General features: G+C 40.2%; 1 protein-coding gene across 1 annotated transcript in view; it reads left to right on the top strand.

Moving 5' to 3' along the window:
• Window positions 1–821: 821 nt before the first annotated feature.
• The window catches only part of ext1b (exostosin glycosyltransferase 1b), a 202,498-nt gene continuing 177,125 nt past the window's right edge, over window positions 822–26,194 (top strand). The window contains exon 1 of the mRNA XM_033975151.2: window positions 822–2,480. Coding sequence (XP_033831042.1) covers window positions 1,549–2,480 — 932 coding nt within the window. The 5' untranslated portion in view covers window positions 822–1,548. The remainder of the gene's footprint in view (window positions 2,481–26,194) is intronic.

Below are 26,194 nucleotides of genomic sequence, written 5' to 3'. Positions count from 1 at the left end.
AGCACACATGATAAATATGCAAGGACATTAAAATATACAAATAAAATCATTAATACAAGATCTCATGATTGTCTATGTCTAAAAACTGGCTACACTAGAACTGAAATGGGGGGGGGGGGGGGGAAGCTTTTGATTATTGTGCTTCCCAAGAATGGCTACAGCTGAAGGACATGCCAAACTGGATACTTTGGTGCCACAAAGCCACTGTAATAATTTGATAATAAACATTTTATACTCACACCTGCAGCTGTTTTAATGTTTTAAACAGACCTATGCAGTTATTTATTGTTTTCTGTATTTTAAACTCATGAAAAGTAGAGTCTGAGTGCTCATATTGGGTATAGATAAAAACAAATGAATGGAAAAAGAAAAGAGAGGGCATTCACTTTTATGTTCCTAAATATCATAGATTAAAACTGTTTAGCAGATACAAGCACAATATGTCTTCTTTAAATTACAATACGAGGGTTAAAAGACCAAAAAGTAGTGAAGTGGATCCAACTTTGATGCTTGTGCCACAGTTTAGCTCACACAGAATGACAGAAGACTTTGGACCAGGCTGTTGTCCTGTTGAAGCGTGGCCAAAGCTCCTCCACGCTCCTCTCTGTATTTTTTTTTGGTTTTTTTTTACCAAAGAATAACGTGCACATGTAGAGGACTCTGGTTATGAATGGGTGCATCCTTTTAGTCCCGCCTCTTCCGCTCCACGCACGGGCCAATCAGAGGCTCCGGTGCGCAGCGGTGGGACGTCGCGTCAGCTGCCGTCGTGTCGGGATTGGAATGTTACCGACTAACAATCGAAACAACTGAGCACTCGGTAATTGGACACTGGGATCAAGGAATCTCGTCTTTTGGAGGATTTCTTGCGCTGTTTTCCCGGTGTGGAGCGCGAGGTGTGGTGGCCCCGCTCTGTTCACTTACCTACGCTCCTCCTCGCTCCGCTTTTTCTTTTGATTTTTACGCACAGCAGACAGAGCGTGGAGCGGGTCATAAATAAGAGCGAAATGCAGGGATTCGTCAGGTTACATTTGTGCTGCTGAGCTCCGCTGCGCTGCGCTCACGCTGCTGTTCACGCGGGACCATGGAGTGACCAAACACCGGGAATAAAAAGACTCATTCAGCGGAGGAAGGCGACACGGAGCGGGGCTTTTCTTTTTTCCACTCCTGCCTCATGCCATAGCGGCTCCAAAAACATCCAAAAAACGCACTGTACCTTTCCATCTGGGAGAGCCGAGTGGACCCCAGCCGCGGGGAGAGCTCCCAAGGCGGCTGGCTGTGGCGCGTTACCCCGCACAAGTCGGTCCAGGTTCGTGCGTAAAAGTACCTGACGCAAATATGATCAAACTCTTTAATCAGAGGGAGAAATAAAGGACAAGACTTGTAACCAAATCGCCCACATGCACTGGAACAATTTGCGGTTTTGGGAAGCGAATACTCTGAAGGGGGGAGACGGAGGATGGAGCGGTGCAGCCGGGGCGAGTGAGAGCCAAACTTGGGGCTACTTTGAATTCATCGTTCTCTCACAAGTCGCCTCTGTTCCCGGGACACATGCAGGCCAAAAAACGTTACCTGATCCTGCTCTCCGCCGGTGCTTCTCTCGCGCTGCTCTTCTACCTCCTTATTGACCTGCCACCGGCGCGGAACATCAGGCATGAGCGCGGCGGCAGGAAGGAGCAGCCGTGGCCGCACTTCTCAGACCCGTTACCGCCGCTGCAGCCCTGGGACCACGCGGATACGGAGGACTACAACGTGCACACATCTCCCAGACAGAAAAGAGACGGGAATACGAGTGTTTACAAGGGGAAACGGTGCCGCATGGACTCCTGTTTTGATCACTCTCTGTGTCAGAAGAACGGGTTTAAAGTGTATGTTTACCCCCAGCAGAAAGGAGAGAAGATTTCAGAGAGTTATCAGAATATTTTAGCTGCAATAGAAGGGTCTAGGTTCTACACGTCTGACCCGGGACAGGCGTGTTTGTTTGTTTTGAGTCTGGACACGTTGGACAGGGATCAGCTCTCTCCTCAGTACGTGCACAACCTTAAAGCCAAGATCCAAAACTTGCCTCTATGGAACGAGGGGAGAAACCACCTTATATTTAACTTATACTCCGGCACGTGGCCCGACTACACGGAGGAGCTGGGGTTTGACATCGGACAAGCCATGTTGGCCAAAGCCAGCATCAGCTCAGACACCTTCAGGCCCAACTTTGACATCTCCATCCCGCTTTTCTCCAAGGATCACCCGAGGACAGGGGGCGAGAGGGGCTTCCTCAAGTACAACACCATCCCGCCGTTTAGAAAGTACATGCTGGTTTTCAAAGGGAAACGTTACCTGACCGGGATAGGCTCGGACACCAGGAATGCCTTATACCACGTGCACAACGCGGAGGACGTGGTGCTGCTGACGACGTGTAAACACGGGAAGGACTGGCAGAAGCACAAGGACGCGCGATGTGACAGGGACAACGCCGAGTATGACAGGTGAGGGACATCAGGGACTACTGGAGTACTTTTAACATACTTTTAACAGACTTATACACTGCTGCAGTGACATAACAGTGAACACGTGTGTGGAAGGAGACTACATGCTGAGGTATTTATGGATTGATTTGACACTTTTGCTGGGGATAGGGCTCGTGTTATAGGTGTGTATCAGGTGATGGTAGTAGCAGTAGTAGTAGGTGTAGTTGCATTACTAGCAGAAGTAATAGTTGTAGTAATGGTAGCTGTTGTTGTAGTAGTTGTAGTAGATGCAGTAGAAATGGAAGAGGAGTAAGTAGTTGTAGTAGTTGCAGTAGTTGGAGTTGCACTAGTTACAGTAGTTGCAGTGTTTGCAGTAGTTGTAGTAGGAATAGGAGAGGAATAAGTAGTAGTAGTTGTAGTAGAAGTTGCAGTAGTTGTCGTAGTTGTAGTAGTTGCAGGAGTTGTTATAGTTGTAGTTGCAGCAGTTGTAGTAGGAATAGGAGAGGATTAAGTAGTAGTACTTGTTGTAGTAATAGTTGCAGTAGCTGTAGTAGTTGCAGTAGGAATAGAAGAGTAGTAAGTAGTAGTAGTAGTAGTCAAGTATTGCCAGAATGTCTTCAGGTTTTGTCAGTGAGGCTTGGACGTTGTATATAAGGATAAATAAATATGAGGGTAAATATGAGGTAAATAGTTGATATCTGCAATAATAACTTCTTAAAGTGTACATATTACACTATTTTCTCATCTATGTTATAATGTTTAGTCATCACAAACACACCACACACCTTCACTAGAATCATCTGGATAATTTCAACCATGGAATTCCCAATCTCTACTGAACAGAAGGTCAAAAGTCGCTGTTAACTTGAAAACTACCACCTCATGACATCACAAGGTGGAACAGAGCATTTTGAGCTTTGGAGATGTAGACAGACTAATAATAAAGAGTTGCTCAAACATGTGTGAATGAAACAAAACACAACTCCGGACATATAAGTAGTAGTAGTGAGTAATATAGGACCTTTAATGAAATATATATTATTGTCGTCGTTAGTAGCAGCAACCTAGTAGTGGTAGTAGTAAAAGTAGTAACCTAGTAGACATTGCTGTAGCAGTAATATTAGTTAGCAGAATTTCTTACAGTATTCTTCTGTCTGCTTTGTTCCTCGCTGTTACTTTGAGCACCTATGTGTCACTTTAAATCTAAAACTGTTAAAATAATTGTCAGTTTTATCTTCACTTTAGATGGAATCGGCCAATATTTCTATGACAACTCACTCAGCATTTCATCTGCTTAACTGTGTTTTGAAACGACTGAGTGCAAATCTGCCTTCTTAATCCATAACAATAATAAGGGCAATGGGAGATTATGTCATTCAATACCCCATAAATCCTATACGCTTAAAGTGGTGTGTGTGTGCGTGTGTGTTGAAGTTTGCGCGTTAGCTTTTTGCACACCGGCCAATCCACTATAGTGTATTTTCCTATTCAGTTCAATTCAAGTTTATTTATAGAGCGCATTTTAAACGACTTCAGCTGACCGATGTGCGTCATATAAAAGCCAGCAACAAACAAATATACAGATAACACGATACACAGGAAAAGGAAAATAAAACACTGAGATCTCCTGTGTGGCTTGTGTTAAATGCCAGGGGGGAGAGGTGGGTTTTCAGATGAATGTTAAACTGTTAAAGACTGAGAGGATGTGACAGGCAGAGGGAGGCTGTTCCACAGACTGAACACCGCCACAGAAAAGGCTCCGTCACCTCTGGTCTTGAGCCTGACTTTTGTTTTGTCAGCTATTTCGTACACGGGAACTTAAAGTGCATATGACAGGTTTTTGTGGGATAAAAAAAAACAAAAAACGAAACCCCTGGCATCAACACTGAAAATTCTATCAAAAATGCATTAATAATTTACGCAACAGGAACATGTTTCTCTGCTAATTTAACGTTTAGCAAAATAGTTGTGTTTAGTCTAATCATCTAATCTAAACTATTGTGCAGTTTATTTCAGTTTCTCCCCGTGTTGTTAATGTTATGGTTGCTAAGTAACAGTTGTGGAACGTCATAACTGCTGCCCATGACCAACCTTAGAAATAACATTATAAACTTTACACCTTCAGACAGACTTATATTCTTCAAAATTTAAAAACTAGAAAATAAATACATAAATAAATGAATAATAATAATAATAATAATAATAATAATAATAATAATCATAACAACAATAATAATAAATATAGTAATATTAGCAATAAAAATAACAATAATAATAGCAATAAAAATAACAATACAAATAATAAAAACATAAATAAAATGATGATAATAATAATAATATAATGCCAATAAAAATAACAATAATAAATAACAAAAAATAATAATAAAAATAATTATACAAATAATAAAAAAATAAAATAATAATAATTTTAATAATAATCATAATCAATATCATCGTCATCATCATAATCATCATAATCATAATAATTTAATAACATCATATATAATTGTGTATATGTAAAATGCCATATGCACTTTAGGGGAGTTAGTGTCTTTAATTAAGTAGTTACTAAGTCTGAATCATTCTTAATATACAATTTGTTCATTATGTATTGAGTCCTGGTTCATATCCAACTGTACTCAAAGCGTTACCACATTTTGCTTTAAATTGTTAATCACCATGACAACGATCCTCATTTCTCTTCATTCTGAAACCCACAGATAGTTAGTTAGAAAAAACAGAGGAAGTCGTGCGTTGTGGTTGTAAGTCAAAGTGCACTGACCACACAGGCGGTGATGGGGCTGCGTGGGAACTTGACAAATTTGTTACAAGGGTTACTTAAGATCCCAGCGTGGCGTCAGTGCGCACTGCTCCACCTGTCTGCTCCTCTCACTGCACTTGGAACTAAATTACCCATAAATACCTCTTAAAAAGTTTACAGAAATTCCAGGATTAGAAGCGAAGCAGCCGCGCCTGTACACAGCAGTTTGTACTGCGCCGATGTGGCAAATTGTACTGTTAAGATTATTGACAATAGGAAGATTACGGTTTATTATTATTATTATTCATGATTTATTGACACCATGGCAACAATAACATTTTCTTATCATTTCTGTTATACGTATGTGTCTAAGTTCATGAAGTCGATCTGAATCTATAGACAAGTTAATGCGACATAAACAGCCAAGCGTTTTACATTTAGGTTTACCATTTTGAAATATACAAATGCTCTGTTCCACCTTGTGATGTCATCTTGTGGTAATACAGGAAGTGCTCCACTGTATTTTTAAACTCCATACACCTTCACTAGAATCATTTGGCAATTCCAGGTCTGAAATGATCCAATCTCTAATGAACAAAAGGTAGCTGGCTGTTAACTTGAAAAACTGCCACTTCATGACATCACAAGGTGGAGCAGAGCATTTTGAGCTTTGGAGATGTACAGACAAACATGTGTGAGTGAGACAAAACACAACTCTATGTATGTTTTTGATGACGTAACAACATTATAACAACGTAAAGCTCACAAGAGTTGATTTTGCGTAATATAGGACCTTTAAAGGTGCATTATGTAACTTTTCTGTTGGAGAGTATGCCACGTGCTTATGAAAATATTAAAGCTTTGTCTGGAACGTTTCACAGTATGACATTACATTTTCTTCCCTTGCTTCATAAATTGTATATATTTTCATCTCTAAGTCTCATTACATCATGATCTTAATACTCCAGATTATGAATAAACCTAATAATCTTGGCATCTGTAATTTGTAAATATGTCTATAGATTAGATGGCGATGGATGTATTTACTTTTGAAGGTACTTGTCAGAGCGCTCACTGTTTTGAAGAGTAGACAGGAGCAAAGACACGCCTGGCTGCTAATGGGGCCAGAGAAAACACACTTTTATAATGTCAAACAAAGCTTCAAACGGTGGAAGTGTGCTGGCAACTGTGGGCCATGGGTTGGACAATTCAATACACAAAGAGCCTTTTTCTGTGACACATTTTCAAAACATTGTATTTAAAGGTCCTATATTACGCAAAGTTGACTCTTGTGAGATTTAAGGTGTTATAATGCTGTTAAATCATCAAAAACGTATGCTCTGATCCACTTAATGATGTCATGAAGTGGTAGTTTTCAAGTTAACAGCTACGTTTGACCTTTTGTTCAGTAGAAATTGGCAATTCCAGGGCTGAAATGATCCAAATGATTCAAGTCTAGGTGTACGGACTTTAAAAACACAGTGGAAACACCAGTGCACAGCCAATCAGCTCTAATTCAACAGCATCTTATATAACGATGTGCAGAGCGTTTTCATATCAGGTTATGTTTGATAAAATGTTTGTAAGATTGGACGCGACACACACAGCAGTACGCTTTACAAGAGGAAATTTGATAAGCTTCGTAATACACCTTTAAAGGGCTCATATTACGCTGTTTTCTGATCTATGTTATAATGTTGTTTCTTCATCCTAATACAGGAAGTGCTCCACTGTGTTTGATTCCAGTGAAGGTGTTTGGAGTTTACATTTTGATGATTCTAGCCCTGGAATTGCCAATCTTTACTGAACAAAAAGGAGCTGTTAACTTGAAAACGTAACACTTCATGACATCACAAGGTGGAACAGAGCATTTTGAGCTTTGGAGATGTACAGACTAATAATAAAGTGTTATTCAAACATGTGTGAATGAAACAAAACACAACTCCAGGTCTGTTTTGGATGTGATAACACCATTATAACATGACTTAAATCTCACAAGACTCAGTTTTGCGTAATATAAGTCATGATTTAGCCTAGTTTATGATCATGTCAGTTAGTATACAGTAGGTAGAGGGATTTATTTAGTCCTGGTTTAGTTCTGGTTTACAAAGTTTGTATATCTGGGTTAATCCTTGTTTTGTTATTTTGTGTAAACCAGGGTTAGTCTTGATTTAACCCAGTTTCAGTTCATTATCATATCAGATGTCACGCTATGGAAAACTCAGTAAATGTTCTGGCTGTTCTGACCATTTACTTCAGACTAACACCCTGGGACGTCTCTTAAAAATTTTAGATTCTTTAAAGATCCTATATTACACAATTGTGAGGTTTAAGCCATGTTATAATGTTGTTTCCTCATCAAAAACAGACCTGGAGTTGTGTTTTGTTTCATTCATGTTTATCACACAAATCCTGCATATTTAGGCTGAGTTCTTTTCTCAAACACAAAACGCTTGGATAATTTCAGCCCTGGAGAATATGCCACTTGCTGGTTTCCATGGAAATATGAATGCTTTGCCCGGAACGTTTCACAGTATGGCATTAAACTTACCCATCTTACTTCAAAAATTGGCAATTCTAATTACAGTAGAGATAAAAATATATACAATCTAGTCTAAACAAAAGGTAAAAGGAGCTGTTAACATGAAAACTACCTCTTCATGACGTCACAAGGTGGAAAAGAGGATTTTGAGCTGTGTAAATGAAACAAAACGCAACTCCAGGTCTGTTTTTGATGAGGTAACAACATTATAACACGACTTAAAGCTCACAAGAGTCAATTTTGCGTAATACAGGACTTTTAACACTCGTCCAGTTGTTGTTGACATCCATAATCCCTCACTCCAGGAGGAAATGAGCGTTGATCATTATTATTGACCAATGGGATCCACTCTCTTTACTTTAGCACATGACTGATTGGGATAATTGCGTTGACCTTTTGACCTTTTGAACAATGTTTCAACAGGACTAGTCTCCACTCCCCTCTCTGCTCCTACGGGCTACTTAACACGGAGTCACGTTTCAAGATCTGGAGGGCTCATTTGCCGGTTTAGACATGTCACAGTAACATGTTTGTGTTTTCTCGGCTTCACCAGAAAACCATCAAAGTCTGGAGCTGTCAATCAAGAGAGTCCTGTGTGTTTAGTTTGCCACTGAAGTCGAGGTTTTATTGATTCAAATTTGCAGATTTCAGTTGGAAAGAAATAATATATGGAATACACGATTTATATTTTAAAGGTCCTGTATTACGCAAAATTGACTTGTGAGATTTAAGCCATGGTATAATGTTGCTATCTCAAAATGCTCTGTTCCACCTTGTGATGTCATGAGGTGTTAGCTTTCAAGTTAACAGCTACTTTGTAACTTTTGTTCAGTGTAAACGGGAAATTCCAGAGCTGAAATGATCCATCTGATTCTAGTGAAGGTGTATGGAGTTTAAAAACACAGGGGAGCACTTCCTGTTTTACCACATGATGACATCACAAGGTGGAACAGAAAGAGAAGGAGAGATGTATAAAAGAAGAACTTGGTCTAAATATGCAGGGTTTGTGTGTTAAACGTGTGAATGAAACAATATACAACTCAAATGTTTTTAATGAGGAAATATTATAACATAATCCACTGTAGGACTGAGCAATTTGTTTATTTGATTTTTTAATTAGATTTTTTCCCCCAACTCTCTCTGCTAAAAATATTATGCAAATTACAGAAAGTATAATTGTTGTAAATTCAAGTTGTAGTGCAAGTAAATAGTGAGCTTCTATTATTTAAAAGCAGCTGAAGTATCTGATGTTACTTCAACATTTTATTGAGAAGTGATGATATTTAACTCACTGGTCATTGAGGGAAATCCACCTCCATTTTATGAACATCTCATTCAAACTATTATTACTAGTATTTTACAGAATATAAGTCGCACCAGCCAAAAAATGCATAATAATGAAGAAAAAAACATTTCACATATAAGTTGTATCTGAGTATAAGTCGCACCCTCGAGCAAACTATTGTATTTTATTTATTTAACCTTTATTTAACCAGGAAAGTCCCATTGAGATTAAAAACCTCTTTTTCAAAGGAGTCCTGGCCAAGCGGCAGCAGCAATTAAAAAATACAGTTACATAATTACAAAGAGACAAGATAACAGGAAAAGACAAACAGATTATGAAAAAAGTGACTTATAATCTGGAAAATACTGTAACTATAGTGTTGTAAAATTAAACTTGTAGGTCATGTGGATAAAAAGTCGTGATTTACACTTTCACAACATTTAATTTGACGTCACTGATTTCAAAGTCCGCTCTGGCCTTGTGCTAAACTCCTTTGTTTTTCTCTGAGAGTTACAAACACACACAAAGAGTACATCACTTCTAAGATCGTGCTCACAGCGGCCCAGTCGAACCATGCCCAAGCACGGATAGCCCACACACGATTTATGTTTGCCCTGTCTCGCTTACGGAGAGGAAAAAGTGAATGAACTCTGCTCCAAAACCCACAGTGAACCTGCACTCACCGTCAGTCAGGACATACAGCACTTCAGAGTCACACTGCGATCCAACATTTAAGTAAATTTGTCTGAACACATTCTGTACTGTACAGGAGACACAGCACGGAGGAGACTGATGGACAATGGTGTACAGTCCAACAGCCAATCAGGACGCAGAACACAATGCACGATCATACACTGTAAAAAAACAAACAAAATTGAACTGAAAAAATCCGCAAAACACCGAGGCCACGAAAGGTGAACCGCGATATAGCGAGGGACAACTGTAACTGTCAAATTTTCTTCCAAACAAATCGATTTAAACTTAAAATTTGATTGGTTGATTTAATCTTTTTTTCTTTTTTTTTTGCCCAGCCTTACATTGAACCAGCCGGTGGGAGAACCCAAACACAAAAGTTCCTCAATGCACCTTTAATAACGTACTAAAGTATTCTATCTAATATATTTTTCAGTAGATTTATAGATTTGTCATCCATCTTTCACCTTTCTCAGTCTCTCTGTTCTCTCCCTCTTCCTCTCCTCGTCCTGTGTTCGTCTATGCACAGACACGTTTTATTTGCGCCCTGCACTTAACACAAATGGAGCAAAAGTTTACCGTGGGAGTTTTGCTTTGAAACGGAGCTATCCATTTAGCCGATGACCTTGCGATGACAAAACGCTCGCCTCCCACTTTAAAAGGTTGCTGTTGGCAGAGACGATGGCGTGTTGCTGTGAATAAATCTGTCGTAGAGCTTTAATTATCTTGTTAATTTCTCGGAGTTAGCGGCACGCTCTGCACAGCCTCTGGGGACCCTGATTACCACCGAACGTATCGCAGGTCGCAGCTTTGTCGAGGTGGTAATTAATGATTCTTCAACAGCTGTATGCGGCGTTTTGAGTAGCGTGCACTTGACTTCACAGACTGACAGCCGGCGCTCTGAAGCTCTGAGGCAGTGTCTTCAATGGGAGCTCATTTGGAGCGAAACGGTATTTAGTTAAAAGGAGGAGCGGCGGCGTCTGGTGTGATGCGGGGGTACTCCGGTCATGCAAAGTCTTGACATAACTGAGCCAAGGATCTAACATGCAAAGGGCAAAACGCAAGTGCAACAAGTGCAGTTAAGGCTAAGAATACAGAGCGAGTGTGGGCACGACTTAAAGGGACGACGTGGATCTGAGGGTTGTGTAGGTTAAGCTGTCGTGATAATTACTATACAGACTTATCGCTCAGTACACAACACATAGAACTATATTTTTTGTTTTTTTTGGCTTATTATAGACACAAACTAATTGCTTAAGTGTTGCATTCAGTTGTTTCGCTTTTACCGCTCATGGTTTTTAACAGTTTTTTACATTTAGAAAAGTTTTTGGGGGATAATTCTGCTTTATGGTTTGGTTTCAATATTACCGTTTATTGTAGGCATTTACCGATTTACCGGTCAATCTACGTTCCTACCCTCACCTATGGTCATGAGCTTTGGGTAATGACCGAAAGGACAAGGTCACGGATACAAGCGGCTGAAATGGGCTTCCTCCGCAGAGTGGCCGGGCGCACCCTTAGGGATAGGGTGAGGAGCTCGGTCACACGGGAGGAGCTCGGAGTAGAGCCGCTGCTCCTACACGTTGAGAGGAACCAGTTGAGGTGGCTTGGGCATCTGCTTAGGATGCCTCCTGGACGCCTCCCTAGGGAGGTGTTCTGGGCATGTCCCACCGGGAGGAGGCCCCAGGGAAGACCCAGGACACGCTGGAGGGACTATGTCTCTCGGCTGGCCTGGGAACGCCTTGGGGTCCCACCGGAGGAGCTGGAGGACGTGTCCGGGGTGAGGGAAGTCTGGGAGTCCCTGCTTAGACTGCTGCCCCCGCGACCCGGCCCCGGATAAGCGGAAGAAAATGGATGGATGGATGGATGGATGTAGGCATTTACTCCAGCAATATGTCGCACTTCTAAATGTGTTATGTTGGCATGCCTAGTGGAAATATCTGCTAAGTATTACAAAATAGAAATTAAATAGGAGATAGTTGTTGCGATAACCCTTTACACTTTATTATTTATTAGTCTGTCTACATCTCCAAAGCTCCAAATGCTCTGTTGCACCTTGTGATATCATGAGGTGGTAGTTTTCAAGTTAGCATCTATCGTTTTACCTTTAGTTCAGTAGAGACTGGTACTTCCAGGTGTTCTGCCCCAGTGGTGAAAGATATTTCTATTTTGAGTTAATGTGTTTTGTCTATTCCGAGCCACTGTAGCTGCCATATTGTTGCAGACTTTCAACAGTTCAGTCATTTTTCACTGGGTCTAAGCCCTGTAAACTTTGGCCCCATGTAAATATCAGCTACGTTTTACATACTTCTGTTCAGTAGAAATTGTCACTTCCAGGCCTGAAATCGTCCAAATGAGAGTGGAGTTTTAAAACACATTGCAGCACTTAATGACATCACAAGGTGGAACAAAGCGTTTTCTGTTTAAGAGAAGAGCTCAGCCTAAATTTGCCGTATTTGTGTGTTAAACATGTGTGAATGAAACAAAACACAACTCCAGGTCTGTTTGTGATGAGAAAACAATTGGAAACAGGTTAACGATAATGAATATTGTGCTGTAAGACCAGATCTGTTTTCTGATAAACTGATACAACTGTTAAATCAATTGTAAAATGAAAGCCGCGATGAAAAGCAAAAACGTCAGCAGACATTTTAACGTTTTGATCTTTGAGCTTTGATCTGTGACTTCTCTGACTCTGAGGGTTGGTTTAGTCTGTGCGCATTAGGGCTGCAAAATTATACTAAATCCGCAGTAGCTCAGTTGGCGTTTCTCCTCGTTTCCTCATACTGCCATTGTGTCCTTGGGCAAGACACTTAACCCACCTCGCTCTCAGTGTCTGCGTACACCGGCGAATGAATGTGTGCGTGAGTAGGTGAGCGCGAGTGCCTTGAAGTCGGAAAAGCGCTGTATAAAAATGTGACCGTTTACCGTCAATACTCATTTAAATAGATATAGATGGGGAAAGAGTGGTCTACATCAGATTAAAGATTCAATTTGAAACATTTGTATTGACATCTCATCTCATATTAAACCAACACAAGACCCTACGTAGCCCTACCGCTGTGCAACTCACCTTAAATATACATTCCTCTGCGATACTGTCATCTGTACTGCGTCCTTGGAGTAGAATAAATTATGAAAACACTCTTATATTTGTTTGGCCAATAGCAAAACTCCGACTTGTCATAACGTTAATATTTCAGTGGATTAAACTAGCACCATCTTGCTTCTGTCACCGCTATCAATACATGAACTTCCATAGCTGCACCTCGAGGCGATCTCTCTCTGGATGTATAAGTCGAGCCTGTGTATGTGTATATCTGGATTAGGCGCCATGGTTTTTCTGTCATCTTCTCCTCCTCCTGATTGACACTCGTGTGATCTCCAATACCTTCCTTACATCTCCTCTACCTCTGCAAAAAACCCAAGATAAACTTCGACATGTGATAACAGAACTTATGGCATTGTTCCTGCTTTTTTTTTTGTGCGAGCGAGTGAATACCTGCACCTCCGAACAGTCAAAAAAGGGCCAAAGCGTAGGAAAGTTAACCCCTGCATATTTCCACTCTATCAATCAGCCAGATAAGAGCTACGTCTTAACTACGAAAAGGGGCCGAGAGGAAGACGACTTTCTCTGAACTCGGAGTGAACTTTCAAAGCACTTCGCAGTCGCAGGAATAATGCAAAAAGATGTGCTCCGCATGCATGCACTTGTCCGGCAGTTCGTCATTGGCTTTTCCTCTTAAATACGTCTCTCCTTCTATCTCTCTTTCGCTCCCTCTCTCCTGAATACCTTAAGCTCTGTGTCAGTGGTGCAAAGATGTCATCCATTATCAAACATGGCACTCATTGGAGGACAGTCCGACACATAATCTCTCCCAGAGGCTCCTGTCTAAGGATTTGGATATGAATCTCACTTTGAAGCTGGAGTTAGAGAAAAAAATGTTCAATGTTCAATTTTAGTGTTGTATTAAAGCACTCATGTTGCGCTGTTTTCTGATCTGTTATAATGTTGTTTCCTCATCACAAACACACCTGGAGTTGTGTTTTTTCATTCACTTGTTTAACACACTAACCCTGTATATTTAGGCGGCGTTCTCCTCTCAAATGGAAAACACTGTGTTCCACTTTGTGATGTCATCATGTGGTAATACAGGAAGTGCTCCACTGTGTTTTTAAACTCCATCCACCTCCACTAGAATCACTGGGTTAATTTCAGTCCTGGAATTGCTAATTTCTACTGAACATTAAAACATGGGTTAGTTTTGAGTAACACTGGACCTTTAATGTTGCTAAGTGAAAACATTGGTGTTTTTACACATTTTGCATGTAATACAATAAGATTACAATGAGAATAGATTTAAGTGTGTTGAGGCAGAGGTTTGTGTTTGCATTGCTAGCTTCAGGTTCTATATGGTGGATGAAAGATTGGCGTAGTTGTTTGTTTGGTAGAAATCTGAGACGTGACATAATGACCCAAGTGATGCAATATAAATGTTAAAACTTTTTACTTTTTTATTTGAAAAATCTCTCAGACAGGAACCATCTGCAACTTTAGACCTAACAATACCTGGATTTGATTTTGTTTTATTTTATTTTATTTATTTTTTGTTATATTTATATTATTTTGTTTATTTTTATTATTATTATTATTATTATTATTATTATTATTATTATTATTATTATTATTTATTTATTTATTTTTATTATTTATTTTTTTATTTATATATATATCTTTTTTTCAGTATGCATATTTTGCGAGGATGAAACCTGGAAAAAAATACTATTTGGTGCCTATTTAAAAAGTGTTCTTCCTTTTACACGCCCGAATTTTAGAATGAATGAATGCATTTGGGGTTTTTTTGTTTTGTTTTTTTGCTTTATTCCATGTGCCATGTGACAAACACTTAAATAAATGAAATGGAAATTGCAGGTAACACTGTGAACACTAAGAGGTTCACTTTGACACAGCCCTGGTCCCAGTCTCTCCACTGCACTCTTTCACGCTTCATACATTTAGATCAATACTTCTGCCCCTTCATCATTCCATTTCCTCCATTGATCCTGTATGTGATTTCTCCGCACACGAAATACATTAATCCTGATCACATCTCCACCCAGTCGCCTCCCGCTGCCTCGTTTCGTTGTACACGTCGTCCCGAGTCGCTGCAGGTCCGGTGACTCTCTGTGGGTTGTGCTGGTTGTGTTCATTTATTTATGCAGAAATAGAAATAGAGTTTCTCACAAGGACGATGGTTATCACTGATGCCCGAGGCTGCGTGAAGCCCGACTCAACCAGTAATGGCAGTGGATAGGAAAATGTGTATTTTTGTGTATTAGCATGCATTTACTTTGAATGTTTTATCACGTAATGGAGAATTTTACAACAGAAACAAATATGTGCTTATAAACTGCTGCAGCTCATGAACGCCACTACATTTAGAAGACACTAACCGTAAATATTAACTATCAAATATCGTTTTATAAAATGCCAAAATACACCAGATGAGATGGTACTGCTATGATTATTGTGAGGAGAAACATTGCAATTTTTTATTCAAGGTTTTTGACACCATGACCATAAAAGTGAATGTTTAAGACACGAGAGCGAAAACGAGAACAGATTTTGAAATAATTAACAATAATCAGATCTATGCACAATTTTCTCAACATGGTTTATACATACAGTGGTCCCTCGTTTATCGCAGGGGTTACGTTCTAAAAATAACTTTATTTTTTGCAATTATTCTATGTTTTTGGCTGTAAAACCCCTCACCACACACTTTATACACATTTCTCTCACAGGCGTTAACATTTTCTCACATTTCTCTCTCGTTTAAACACTCTCAAACCTTTTCAAACCTTCGTCAGCGTCTTTGTCGGTGCAGAACGTTTCATCGACATTGTGGGTTTTGTCGGGGAGAAAACAAATTGCAAACATACAGCACTTCAGAGTCACACTGCGATCCAACATTTATGGTGTGGTGGGTGTATTTTATGTGTTGATATCGCTCTAATTGGACCAAATGAAGTAATTTTAGTCATGTGGGTTTAACGGCTTTAATACATTGTGTGCTGTAAACACTTAAACCTACTTAAACACTAACACGTGTGTAAATCTCCACATGCATCACTGCTGATTTATTACAATATACTCAATATATTATGTGTACTGCACCTCATTTGTATTATTCAAATGATTAGACTGAAGCTGGATCTGTTCTGTCGGTCCAGCTCCTCCCATTCTCCCACTGCTATATACTTTTATATGCACATGGAGGAGAGAGAGACGCAGACACAACTTATTTTAAACTGAGTTCTCGATGAAGAAGCCTAAATATCTCTGGATCTTTTTAAAATAATGTTCAAGTGAGGAAAACGTCGCCTGTTCTGCTCTCTTCATCATAGACTCGTGTATATTTAATTATTATTTCGCAGTCTTTTTGTACAAACTTTAGCACCGATTATCTGCGTCAATATTGGTCCGATCACTACGAAATAAAAACTGGGGCAAAGTTTAACGTTTTCGCTGTCCAAATATGTGAGCTCCAAGTCTCTGAGGAGGAGTGTTTTAGCTACAGCTGCTCAAAGATACGCAACTTTCCTGAGCTTGAGCAACACGTAACCCTTTCATGCCCGCGCCAAATGTAAAGATGCAGAATAGAATCTCACGAGGTCGTTGAACAGACTCGTGGCACAAGATCTCGTCCCAGGTCCATTAAATACATAATTTTCTTTCATTCACCCTGTTCAGTAAGGAGACCCTCCCTCCAGTGTGTGTCTATATCTCTAAGAAATCAGGCTGCTCCTAAAAATGTTTTCTCTTTTTTTTTTCAATTATACTGTTACAATTATTGATCTCTCTTGTCAGAAGTTGTCAGTCCTGGAGCTAACTGGATACCGTCCACTGGTTCTGTGCCAAAGAGCCGTCATCAGAGCCATCACTGCTGCTGATCATGAACGAATCGTTCTGTCAAATATCGCCAAGAGCAAATTGTTGTATGATTTTATTGCATGAACTGGAGCAGGTATAAAGAAGAAAAGTCTCATCAATCAACTGTGGTTTTACCACAAACTCTTTTAGCAACAAATCCACCAAGCTACCAGATGTCGTCTTCTTCCCTCTGTTGGCATCAAGCACCTAGCAACAAAAAACACCACGTCTCCAACCAACTTGAGCTCATGGAAAAGTAGCACCGCATCCCCTCTCCTCCCCGAAAGAGGCTCATAATCTCTGAAACTGAAAAACAAAAATGTGAAACTAGGAAATTAAGTTTTAATGTAGAACTGTGAAAAATAAACATTTGTTTTCAAAAGTTAGGATTTAAAATATATTCATAATAATATAATACATATTTTTTCATTTTTTTTGTCAAGTTCAAACTTTTATTTCACCTTCAGATTTTTTACCCTGCGGAACCAACTTTTCAAGTTTGAAGGGGGTTTTTTTTCTGCTTCAAATCCATTGCCGCCCCACTCTCTGCAGCTAGTAGCCCCTTAGGGTGCTCCCAAGCCCCGCTGAGGCAGAGGCGTTCTGTCTCACAGCCTCAGGCCATGACCACCGCTCTGCCTCCTACAACACTTCTCAAATGGAGAGCCTCACCCTCAGACGGCCACAGTCCCTCACCCAGAGCCACGATCCCTCGCCCACAGACCTTCACCTCTGCAGCTCTGTCTGTGCACAGCACCCAGTGCTGCTGCTCTGGCCCTGGGACGTGGCCACAGTGAAGGGCACTTGGGGCTGCTCTATGAGGAATATGACACTGGCCTAAATTAAATAATGACCTGTTTTTCTGTTTTCCCATTTTGAATTTTCCATTTTTAAAGCGAAAATCAAATGGCCAGCAAACCTGATGTTAAAAGTCATGTACAGGTTTAGTGGGGCGGGCCGCAGGGCGCTGCTACTTTCATGTCATGAAAATTGTGTTGGGGAATCTTGAACTCCAGAAAATGACCAAGTTATACTTTTTAGTTGTGTTTAAAGTACCACGAAGGCACCACGAGGCCCCGCCCCATGCCTTTAGGATCCATGCAGTGCAGGCAGAGGAATGCACACACTTGTCAGAGCAGCTGTTCACTGTGGCACAGGGAGGAGGTGAAGGAGGAGAGGGGGATGAACAGAGGTATAGAGAAGAGAGAGAGAGAGCAGCCAGACGTGTCTATAATGTAATGCACAGTGTTACTGCATGTGGACTATAGAAGTTTGAGTTTTGGAGATGCTCAGACCCTGCAGTGTAGAGTTTGATCTTTGATAATTATAGATCAGAGAATTTTCAGTTAGCCAAATTTTTTTCTCTAAGGTTTTAAAGGCACAATATGTAACTTTCTGTAGTAAGCACGTCACTGTATAGTATATATTATACTAAATATCAAACTTAGCACAAGTGATAGATGTATTTACCAGAGGTCACCCAGCGGTCAGTGTATTGAGTTGGTCCACTGCTCTTTTCTATACTTTTTAATATTGTTTTGGATATTGCTTCTCTATGGACACTTTGCATGCTGGGACACCAACATGAGCCAGTTTAAAGCCAAAAATGGCCCGTTTTCTCCCTGAATTAGATTGTGTCGTTGGGTGAATCTCTGCTTTTGTGAAATTTCTATAGACAAACTTGAATTACTTTGTTAACTTTAAACGACCCATATTTTCTGATGTATGTTATAATGTTGTCTCCTCATCACAAATATACCTGAAGTTGTGTTTTGTTTCATTCACACATGTTTAGTTCTTCTCCCAAACAGTAAACGCTCTGTTCCACCCTGTGATGTCATGTGGTAATACAGGAAGTGCTCCACTTGTTCAAGTGTTTTTAAACTCCACACAACTTCACTAGAATCATTTGGATGATTTTTGGCCTGGAAGTGCTAATCTCTTCTGAACTAAAGTATGTAAAAGGAGCTGTTAACATGGAAACTACCACTTCATGACATCACAAGGGGGAACAGACTGATGATAAAGGGTTACTCAGACATATGTGAATGAAACAAGACACAACTATGTTTTTGAGGACGTAACAACATTCTAACATGACTTAAAGCTCCTAAGAGTCGTTTTTGCGTAATATAGTTAATTTTATTTCATATACCATTACCTCTAAGTCTTACTAAGTCTTTACTCTTGGGTAACAGTTACTCATACAGTCTCAACAACACATCTACACGAATATAAAGGTGCCATTAGACAAACTGCGGTCACTAAGTCTGTTTACAATCGATGCACACCACCCACACTGCCATACTTCTCTCCATACCTCGCGACCTTCTGACCCCTGAGGAATGCTAGCGGAATGCAGCATTAAGGGCAAAGCTAAAGCTAACGTCACGGTATATAGCTGTGTACTGTCTCTCACCCACACAGCTCTTACTTACTGCACTCATTCAATTGATTTTCTTTGCTTTGAATTTGAGGCAGTCCGCAGCAGTTCCATGGCCAAACGCCGATGAAAAGAAACATTCACGGGCGCATTATCCGGCCCGGGCTCAGGACCGCTGACAATGACGCCGCCACACACTGAACTCTGCAAAGCTATTAGACCAATGACAATCCAAGCGTTTAAGATGAGGTGGATCATTGGGGGGTACTTTAAAAACTCAAATGTTATTTAATGTGTTTTTTCTTTACGCTTTTGCTTTGTGGTTTTCAAAAAGTCCCTCTGAAGGTTGTTTCTTCTTCTGCTTTTTAGTTCTCAAAAGTTGGGGGAAGTTTGGTGCGTAGCCAGATTGTACAGTTGGTGCGTTTATAGTTTGGGTCTGGTTTGGTTCTGTTTTGAGCCCAGTGTAGTCCTGATTTTGACTTGGTTTGGTTAGGTTTTAGTCTCTTTTTAGTCTATATTTAGTTTAGATTTGTTTTCCCTGTGTCTCGGTGGGTTTTTCCCATCAACCCAAAACTTGCACGATATAATATCCTCCAGCTCAGGTAGTTCTGACCAAACCTAGCTCAAGATCATGGAGATGGGCCCTGGAGTCTGCTCTTGACAGGTTTCTCTAAGACGTATCTTTGTTTTAAGTGCATATAGTAATTACAATACAGTTTTACATAAATCGCAGTGTGACTCTGAAGTGCTGTATGTTTGAAAGTTTTCTCCCCGACAAAACCCACAATGTCGATGAAACGTTCTGCACGGACAACGAAGGTTTGAAATTTGAGAGTGTTTAAACAAGAGAGAAATGTGAGAAAATGTTAATGCCTATGTGAGAAAAGTGTATAAAGTGTGTGGTGAGGGGTTTTACAGCCAAAAACATATAGAACAATTGTCAAAAATAACGCTTTCTACTTCGCGGATTTCGCCTATTGTGGGTTATTTTTAGCGATAAACGAACCACTGTATAATCTGTCTGCACTCAGAGGTCTCTTTAAATATATTTGAAGTACTTGTGTTGTTGCTCCTTCTGCCTTGGGCCTTTAAGACTTTAACTCGCTCCCGATCAGACACTAACAAACATGTCCCCTCACGCTCTTCTGCTTCACAGAGATATCCATTATATCGACCTGAGGAGATCCAGTCAATAAGGCATCAATGCAGACCAGACCAATTAAAGAGTACGCAGTGTCAGCCATGTTAACAAGCTCATTAGGAACGGCTAAGTAAGCAGCATTTATCTGAGAGAAATGGGAAAGATTTGTAGAGTAAACGCTCAGTGAATCAGAACATGCCACCTTATGTGCGCATGGATTTATACAGTGTAGTGGAGTAAGGTTCAGACGAGAACAAGAGCGAATGTGCCCTACACGACAATGAATGAGAAATGAGAGTATTATTTTCTGGATGAAGGGCTCTCATTGGAGTTTTAGCCAATCACAGCAACCAAATACAGCGGTCCCTCGTTTATCGCGGGGGTTACGTCCTAAAAATAACCCGAAGTAGGCGAAATCCGCGTAGTCAGCTTTATTTTTTATAATTATTCTATATGTTTTTGGCTGTAAACCCCTCGCCACACACTTTACACACTTTTCTCACACAGGCGTTAACATTTTCTCACATTTCTCTCTTGTTTAATTAATTAACAGCGAATTGTCCTGCTGTTTCTGACTCTCGGATATAACCTTTTCGCTCATCAGTCGTACAAGATGGAGTCTCGTGAGTTTGAAAACCCAAACTTGAACCATGTCTTTTTGTTGATCCAAACTTAGGTGGACAGTTTTATACATACACTTTAAAACGTCTAATCATTGTGACCTTTTACGATAGCTTTAAATATTCAAAAGCTACAATTTTATGTAAAACGAGCGACTTCTCATCAGTATGGAAAGCGCGCGTCCCACCCTCCATTTGTGCTCAGTCAGGACGTAACGCCGCCTCTTTATGCCTCACAGAAAAGCACTCTAAATACGGGTTTATAGCATTTCTTTCTTTTAATCCACACGTTAAATCAGAAAAGGAGTGTTTCCTATTGTGGACTGACCTTCAGGTGTGTGCCATTACTGCGGAAGTGGCTGCTTACATACAAATGATGATCCTCGACAAGAGCGCGGCGATGCGTTGTGCAGATGTCAGGACTACACTCAGTTTCTTAAAGTACATTCTTGATAAGTGCTGAGTGGTCTATAACAAGCTGCCTACACATATTTTTCTTTGATTAATACTTAAGCAGCTCTGTTGACTCGTATTGACTTTGTACTTTCCAGACGGCGTTGGAGCAAGGTCACCTGGGTAAGACCGGAGCGAGGGAGCGGAGACCGAGGAAGTCATGTGGGGTTTAAAGTAAAACATGAATCTATGGGAAAAGTTCTAACGAGTTTTTTGTGGTTCGTTTGATTTAGTTTTGAAACATCTCTAAGGCTGAGCGATATGACCAAATTAATTAATAATTTTTTTTTTTTTGTCATATTTGCTCCAATCAGAAATTAAGTAAAATGCTTTGTAGCCATTGGCATTTATCAACGAATATAATTATATATATATTTTTTTAGTAGAAAAAAAAAAAGTCCCAAATATTGGCAACATTACAATCACTTTAACACAAAAGAATCAATACCCTGATACTATTTGATACTGCAACCACAATCGAACTGTCCAAAAACCCTTTTCTGGACTCATTGTGTGAATGTGACCATCAACCTTCATATTAGTTTTTAAAAGCCATAGATTTGTGTATAGTTGTACTTCAGTGCGTTCTCATGTACAGTGTCCTGTGTATTTGTGACTCACCATCTCTCACTGAACACCTGTGAGTATTACACCGGCTCTTCCTCTTATCTTGTTTAAACAGCGTTAAGAGCAGCAGCAGCAGCACTCGGGTCCACGTCTGAGAGGAAACAGTATCTGTCCAACCCCTCACCTCCTCACTACTACTACTATTATATTACTACTATTGCTACTACTACTTCTACTACTGCTACTGCTACTTCTACTACTACTGCTACTGCTACTGCTACTACTGCTACATCTACTACTTCTACTACTTCTACTGCTACTGCTACTCCTAGTGTTACTACTGCTACTACTACTGCTACTTCTACTGCTACGACTGCTACTACTGCTACTACTGCTACTACTGCTACTACTGCTACTTCTACTGCTCCTACTACTGCTACTACTGCTACTGTTACTTCTGCTACTACTGCTACTGCTACTGCTACTTCTACTACTACTACTGCTACTACCGCTACTGCTGCTACTTCTACTATTGCTACTACTACTACTACTGCTACTTCTACTATTGCCACTTCTACTACTGCTACTAGTGCTGCTTCTACTAGTATTGCTACTACTACCACCACTACTGTTACTACTATTAGAAATGACCATATAAACCTACAGTTTACTACATCATAATTTACTATTCACCACATCCCTCAGATGAGAGAATTAAAGCCTGTCTGTCTGTGCAAAGGGTATTACTACTACTACTACAACTACTACTAGTACTACTGTTACTTCTACTGCTGCTACTCTTACGACTCCTGCCTCCCAGTCGGTTTGAGCTGTGTCACTCCGGGCCCTCCTGTGTTTGTGTTTCCGCTCTCATATTAATAAATGATGAATATTTATGCTGGGCTCTTTGGATTAAGTAGCAGTGTGCGATGAGAATGTTAACGATGCAGAGTATAATTAGCTCCAAACCGGCGCCGCTTAATTAGACCTCATTGATATTTGGATGTGTACTCGGCTAAGAGACGCTGATTTTAGACAACGGCTGGCAATTTTTCACGTATTTGTGTGTGTATCTGGTGTAAAGACCCGCGTTTGAGGGACTATTTTTCCACGGCGTCGGGTTTCTTTGGTTTAAAATCAAGGCTGAGTGTCTGTGATCGTTTTACAAAGTGTTTCTGTCGGATCTTTGTCTGTCTGGTTAAAAAGCAAGCAGTTTTTCTTCATTTATAGTTTTGTAGTACAGTGTTTTGTATCAACAGAAGCATTGGTTTTCAAAGAGTTGTGCTGTTACTTTTGGTGGTACGTGGGATTTCAGGATTCAGACCGTTTTGTTCCTGATGTTGTTAAAATTTTGAACTGATTTAGTTACTTTAGTCCGGGTTTAATCCAATGTATTTGTAGTTTTTTTCACATTTTTAGCAAGTACTTCGGGAGTACTGCTATGGTACGCACCTGTCCTGATCTGATCTTGATTTGAGCGCACAAACTGTATAAAAAAAAATAAACTGAGTGCGACATCACTATTAGCATTAGCTTTGATTAGTTTCATTTCACATTTGGAGCTGATTTCCACAAGTATCATAGCAACCAAAGAGCCAATCCAGAGCGAGACTGTTGACGGTAACGCCCCTTTGCTACCCGCACCGCTAGTTTAGCAGCGAATGGGCAAGGGCTTAGCGACGCTGTCAATCAAACCTGTTGCTAACACTAGTGGGAGCTTGTCTTTTCCTTGATTTATGGACAAAATAGCCAAATAAAAACGCTAAGATTATGTAGCGCAGGTTAATACGAACATTTTACGACCAAAATAACGAGTTTGACAGCAGCAAATATGGAGAGAGGAGTGAGAGTTTTTTTATAGAATGTGAATGGGAGCCTTTGGAACGTAGCAGCGGCGGATAGCAAGTTAGCTAAGTCCAATTAGCCTTATTGTATTTCTCCATACTCTAATGCAGTGATCTTTTGAGATGTTCCTGATGGTTCTTTTGGAGGTTTTATCAGTAAAAACAACAGTGGCGCAGTGGGTTAGGTGCTCGCCCTCCAACCACAACATGGCTGATTATAACCGTAATCACAAATGCATCAGGATTTCACCGAATAGCACTTAATTTTCACCAAAAAAGCATCTTTTACATAGACTTTTCCCCCTGTTAAGTCAAAGCATCGTCTTCCTCTTTGGACTGCCCAGTTTTGTTTTGGTCTTTTGTCTCTTTGGTCGCCGTGTGAACGCTGTCCTATGTGTGTGTGCGCTCCGAACAGGGGGGTCGTGACCTCTCTGTCTGGCCCTCTCCTTGCCGAGTGACGAAGCGCGCTGACCCAGATTCACTCAGGCATTACCAGACCAGCCAAACACCCCTCCTCCTCCTCCTCCTCCTCCTCCTCCTGTGACCCTCCCTGAACCCTCTGGCCCTGGCCTCAGAGGTGGCAGTGCTGCTGTTGTATTGTGTTTGGGTGACTGGAGGACAGGGGACAATGGGAGGCCGGGTTAGACATCAACCCCGTTACAAATAAGGCCAGACGTAAGGATGCGCTACAGTCAAATATAACATTTAAAAAAACAATAAACGTAACACGGTGATCTAAATATGTTACGTGTAAAATACCCCTCTTTAAACAGAAATATCACACACTTTAGTATAAAACTGTACTGTACTTCCCAGACAAATTGTTAAAGGATGCTCTTCTCGCAGTGGGAGATTGATCAGTCAGGAGGGATCCCCAAATGAAAATCAATGGGCGTATTAACACAGCAGAGGTCCGGCCGGAACTCATTTCCTTCATTAAAACCTGCTTACTTCCACTTGAGCTGAAAACACTGCCTCTGCTCACTGTACTGTGAAAGAAAATGAACAATAACCAGGCTGTAAATTAATAATGCATACTGTTTTTCCACCAAGTTGTGCTCATTGTGTGTCTGTGCTTCTCAAACCGAGTTCAACCAAGTTAAATTGATGTAATACCTTTTATAAATACTTTTCGTTGTCAGTGTATTTCATTTTTTGGGGTGTTCAATATGTCAGGAAAAATGCGGCGTGTCACTTTTCTGATGTCTGCTTGTCTTCATGGAGGTGTTGTTGCATTGTCTGGAATGTTTCACAGTATGGCTTTAAAACTGTCCCCCTACAGACAAGCAAGTCGCACCAACAGGCCATGTTACAGGTTACATCTATGGAAAGGCAAGGACACTCAGAGTAAGATCCATGTTTTATGGTATGAATTAATCAAGTGTTTTTTTTGGGGTTTTTTTAATAGATTAGTAATTAAGAAGTTCAAATTCAATAATCTATAATAATCTGAATAATCTGTAATAAAAGCAGTGGATGAAGTACTTAATTTTGATACTTCAGCAAAAATACAGATATAAAGGCGAAAAGTTACTCAAATAAAAGTAAAATTATCATATGAAAAAAATCTACTTAAGTAAAAGTATTTAAGTACCTGTTTAAAAATGTACTTTAAGGGTAAAAAGTAAAAGTATTTCACGTTGTTAATTTGTTAATGTGTTAAATGTAGTGATACTGATTACTACTACTGCTACTACCGTACTACTACTACTACTGCTACTACTACACGTATTTTGGTCGATAGTAACAATACGAATCCATTTTTAATTTTTAATTTTTTTATTTTGTGTATTTATTTTTGTTTACTCAAAGCCAAAACTTGAACTGGAAAACTTTAGTCAGGATGTCACCACGAACATGGTAAGAATAACCCGTCAAATCATATGAAAAGTACTTTTACTCCAAAACGTAGTGGAGTAGAACGTACAAATACCTGCTCTCAAATGTAGTGAAGTAAACGTAAAAAGTATTGCAGTGCAGATATCTAAAAATCTAAAAGCACAGTACTTTACTACATGTACTTCGTTATCATCAAACACTGAATAAAAGTACTCACATTTGTCCAATTAATTACACATCGTCCTAGAATATACCAGCATTTTTCAACACGGGGACCAGATTTTTTTGGGACTAATACCACGCTAAAAACTCATAAAAAGTAGTCCCTCGGTCCGTCTCTGTCTTGAATCCGTTCCAGTGGTATCTGATGTAGCGGTAAGTGATGTGTGCAGTGTTCACACAGACAGGTGGAGTCTTGGAGTGCGGCGGTGCTGAACAGACCACACAAAGGGAGCAGCTGATTGGACTGTTACAAACTCTATTAAAGACGACACTTTTGTGAATGGGACGTGTGATCAGGAGGGGCGTGTGAGTGGCAGCCCCGTCAGGTCGGAGCTGCGGAGGGGCGCGTAGAGGCGAGGGGGTTCTGTCCCTAGAGTGAGGAGAGGAGTGTGAACGAGGGCTGCACATTAAGGGGACAAATCAAACTGGTATTGCGTTTGCGTTTCATGTT

This window comes from Periophthalmus magnuspinnatus, chromosome 11, assembly GCF_009829125.3.
Source record: "Periophthalmus magnuspinnatus isolate fPerMag1 chromosome 11, fPerMag1.2.pri, whole genome shotgun sequence".
Classification (NCBI taxonomy): Eukaryota; Metazoa; Chordata; class Actinopteri; order Gobiiformes; family Gobiidae; genus Periophthalmus; species Periophthalmus magnuspinnatus.
Note: the sequence above shows the minus strand (reverse complement) of the source record. Positions and strands in the feature narration are given on the sequence as shown.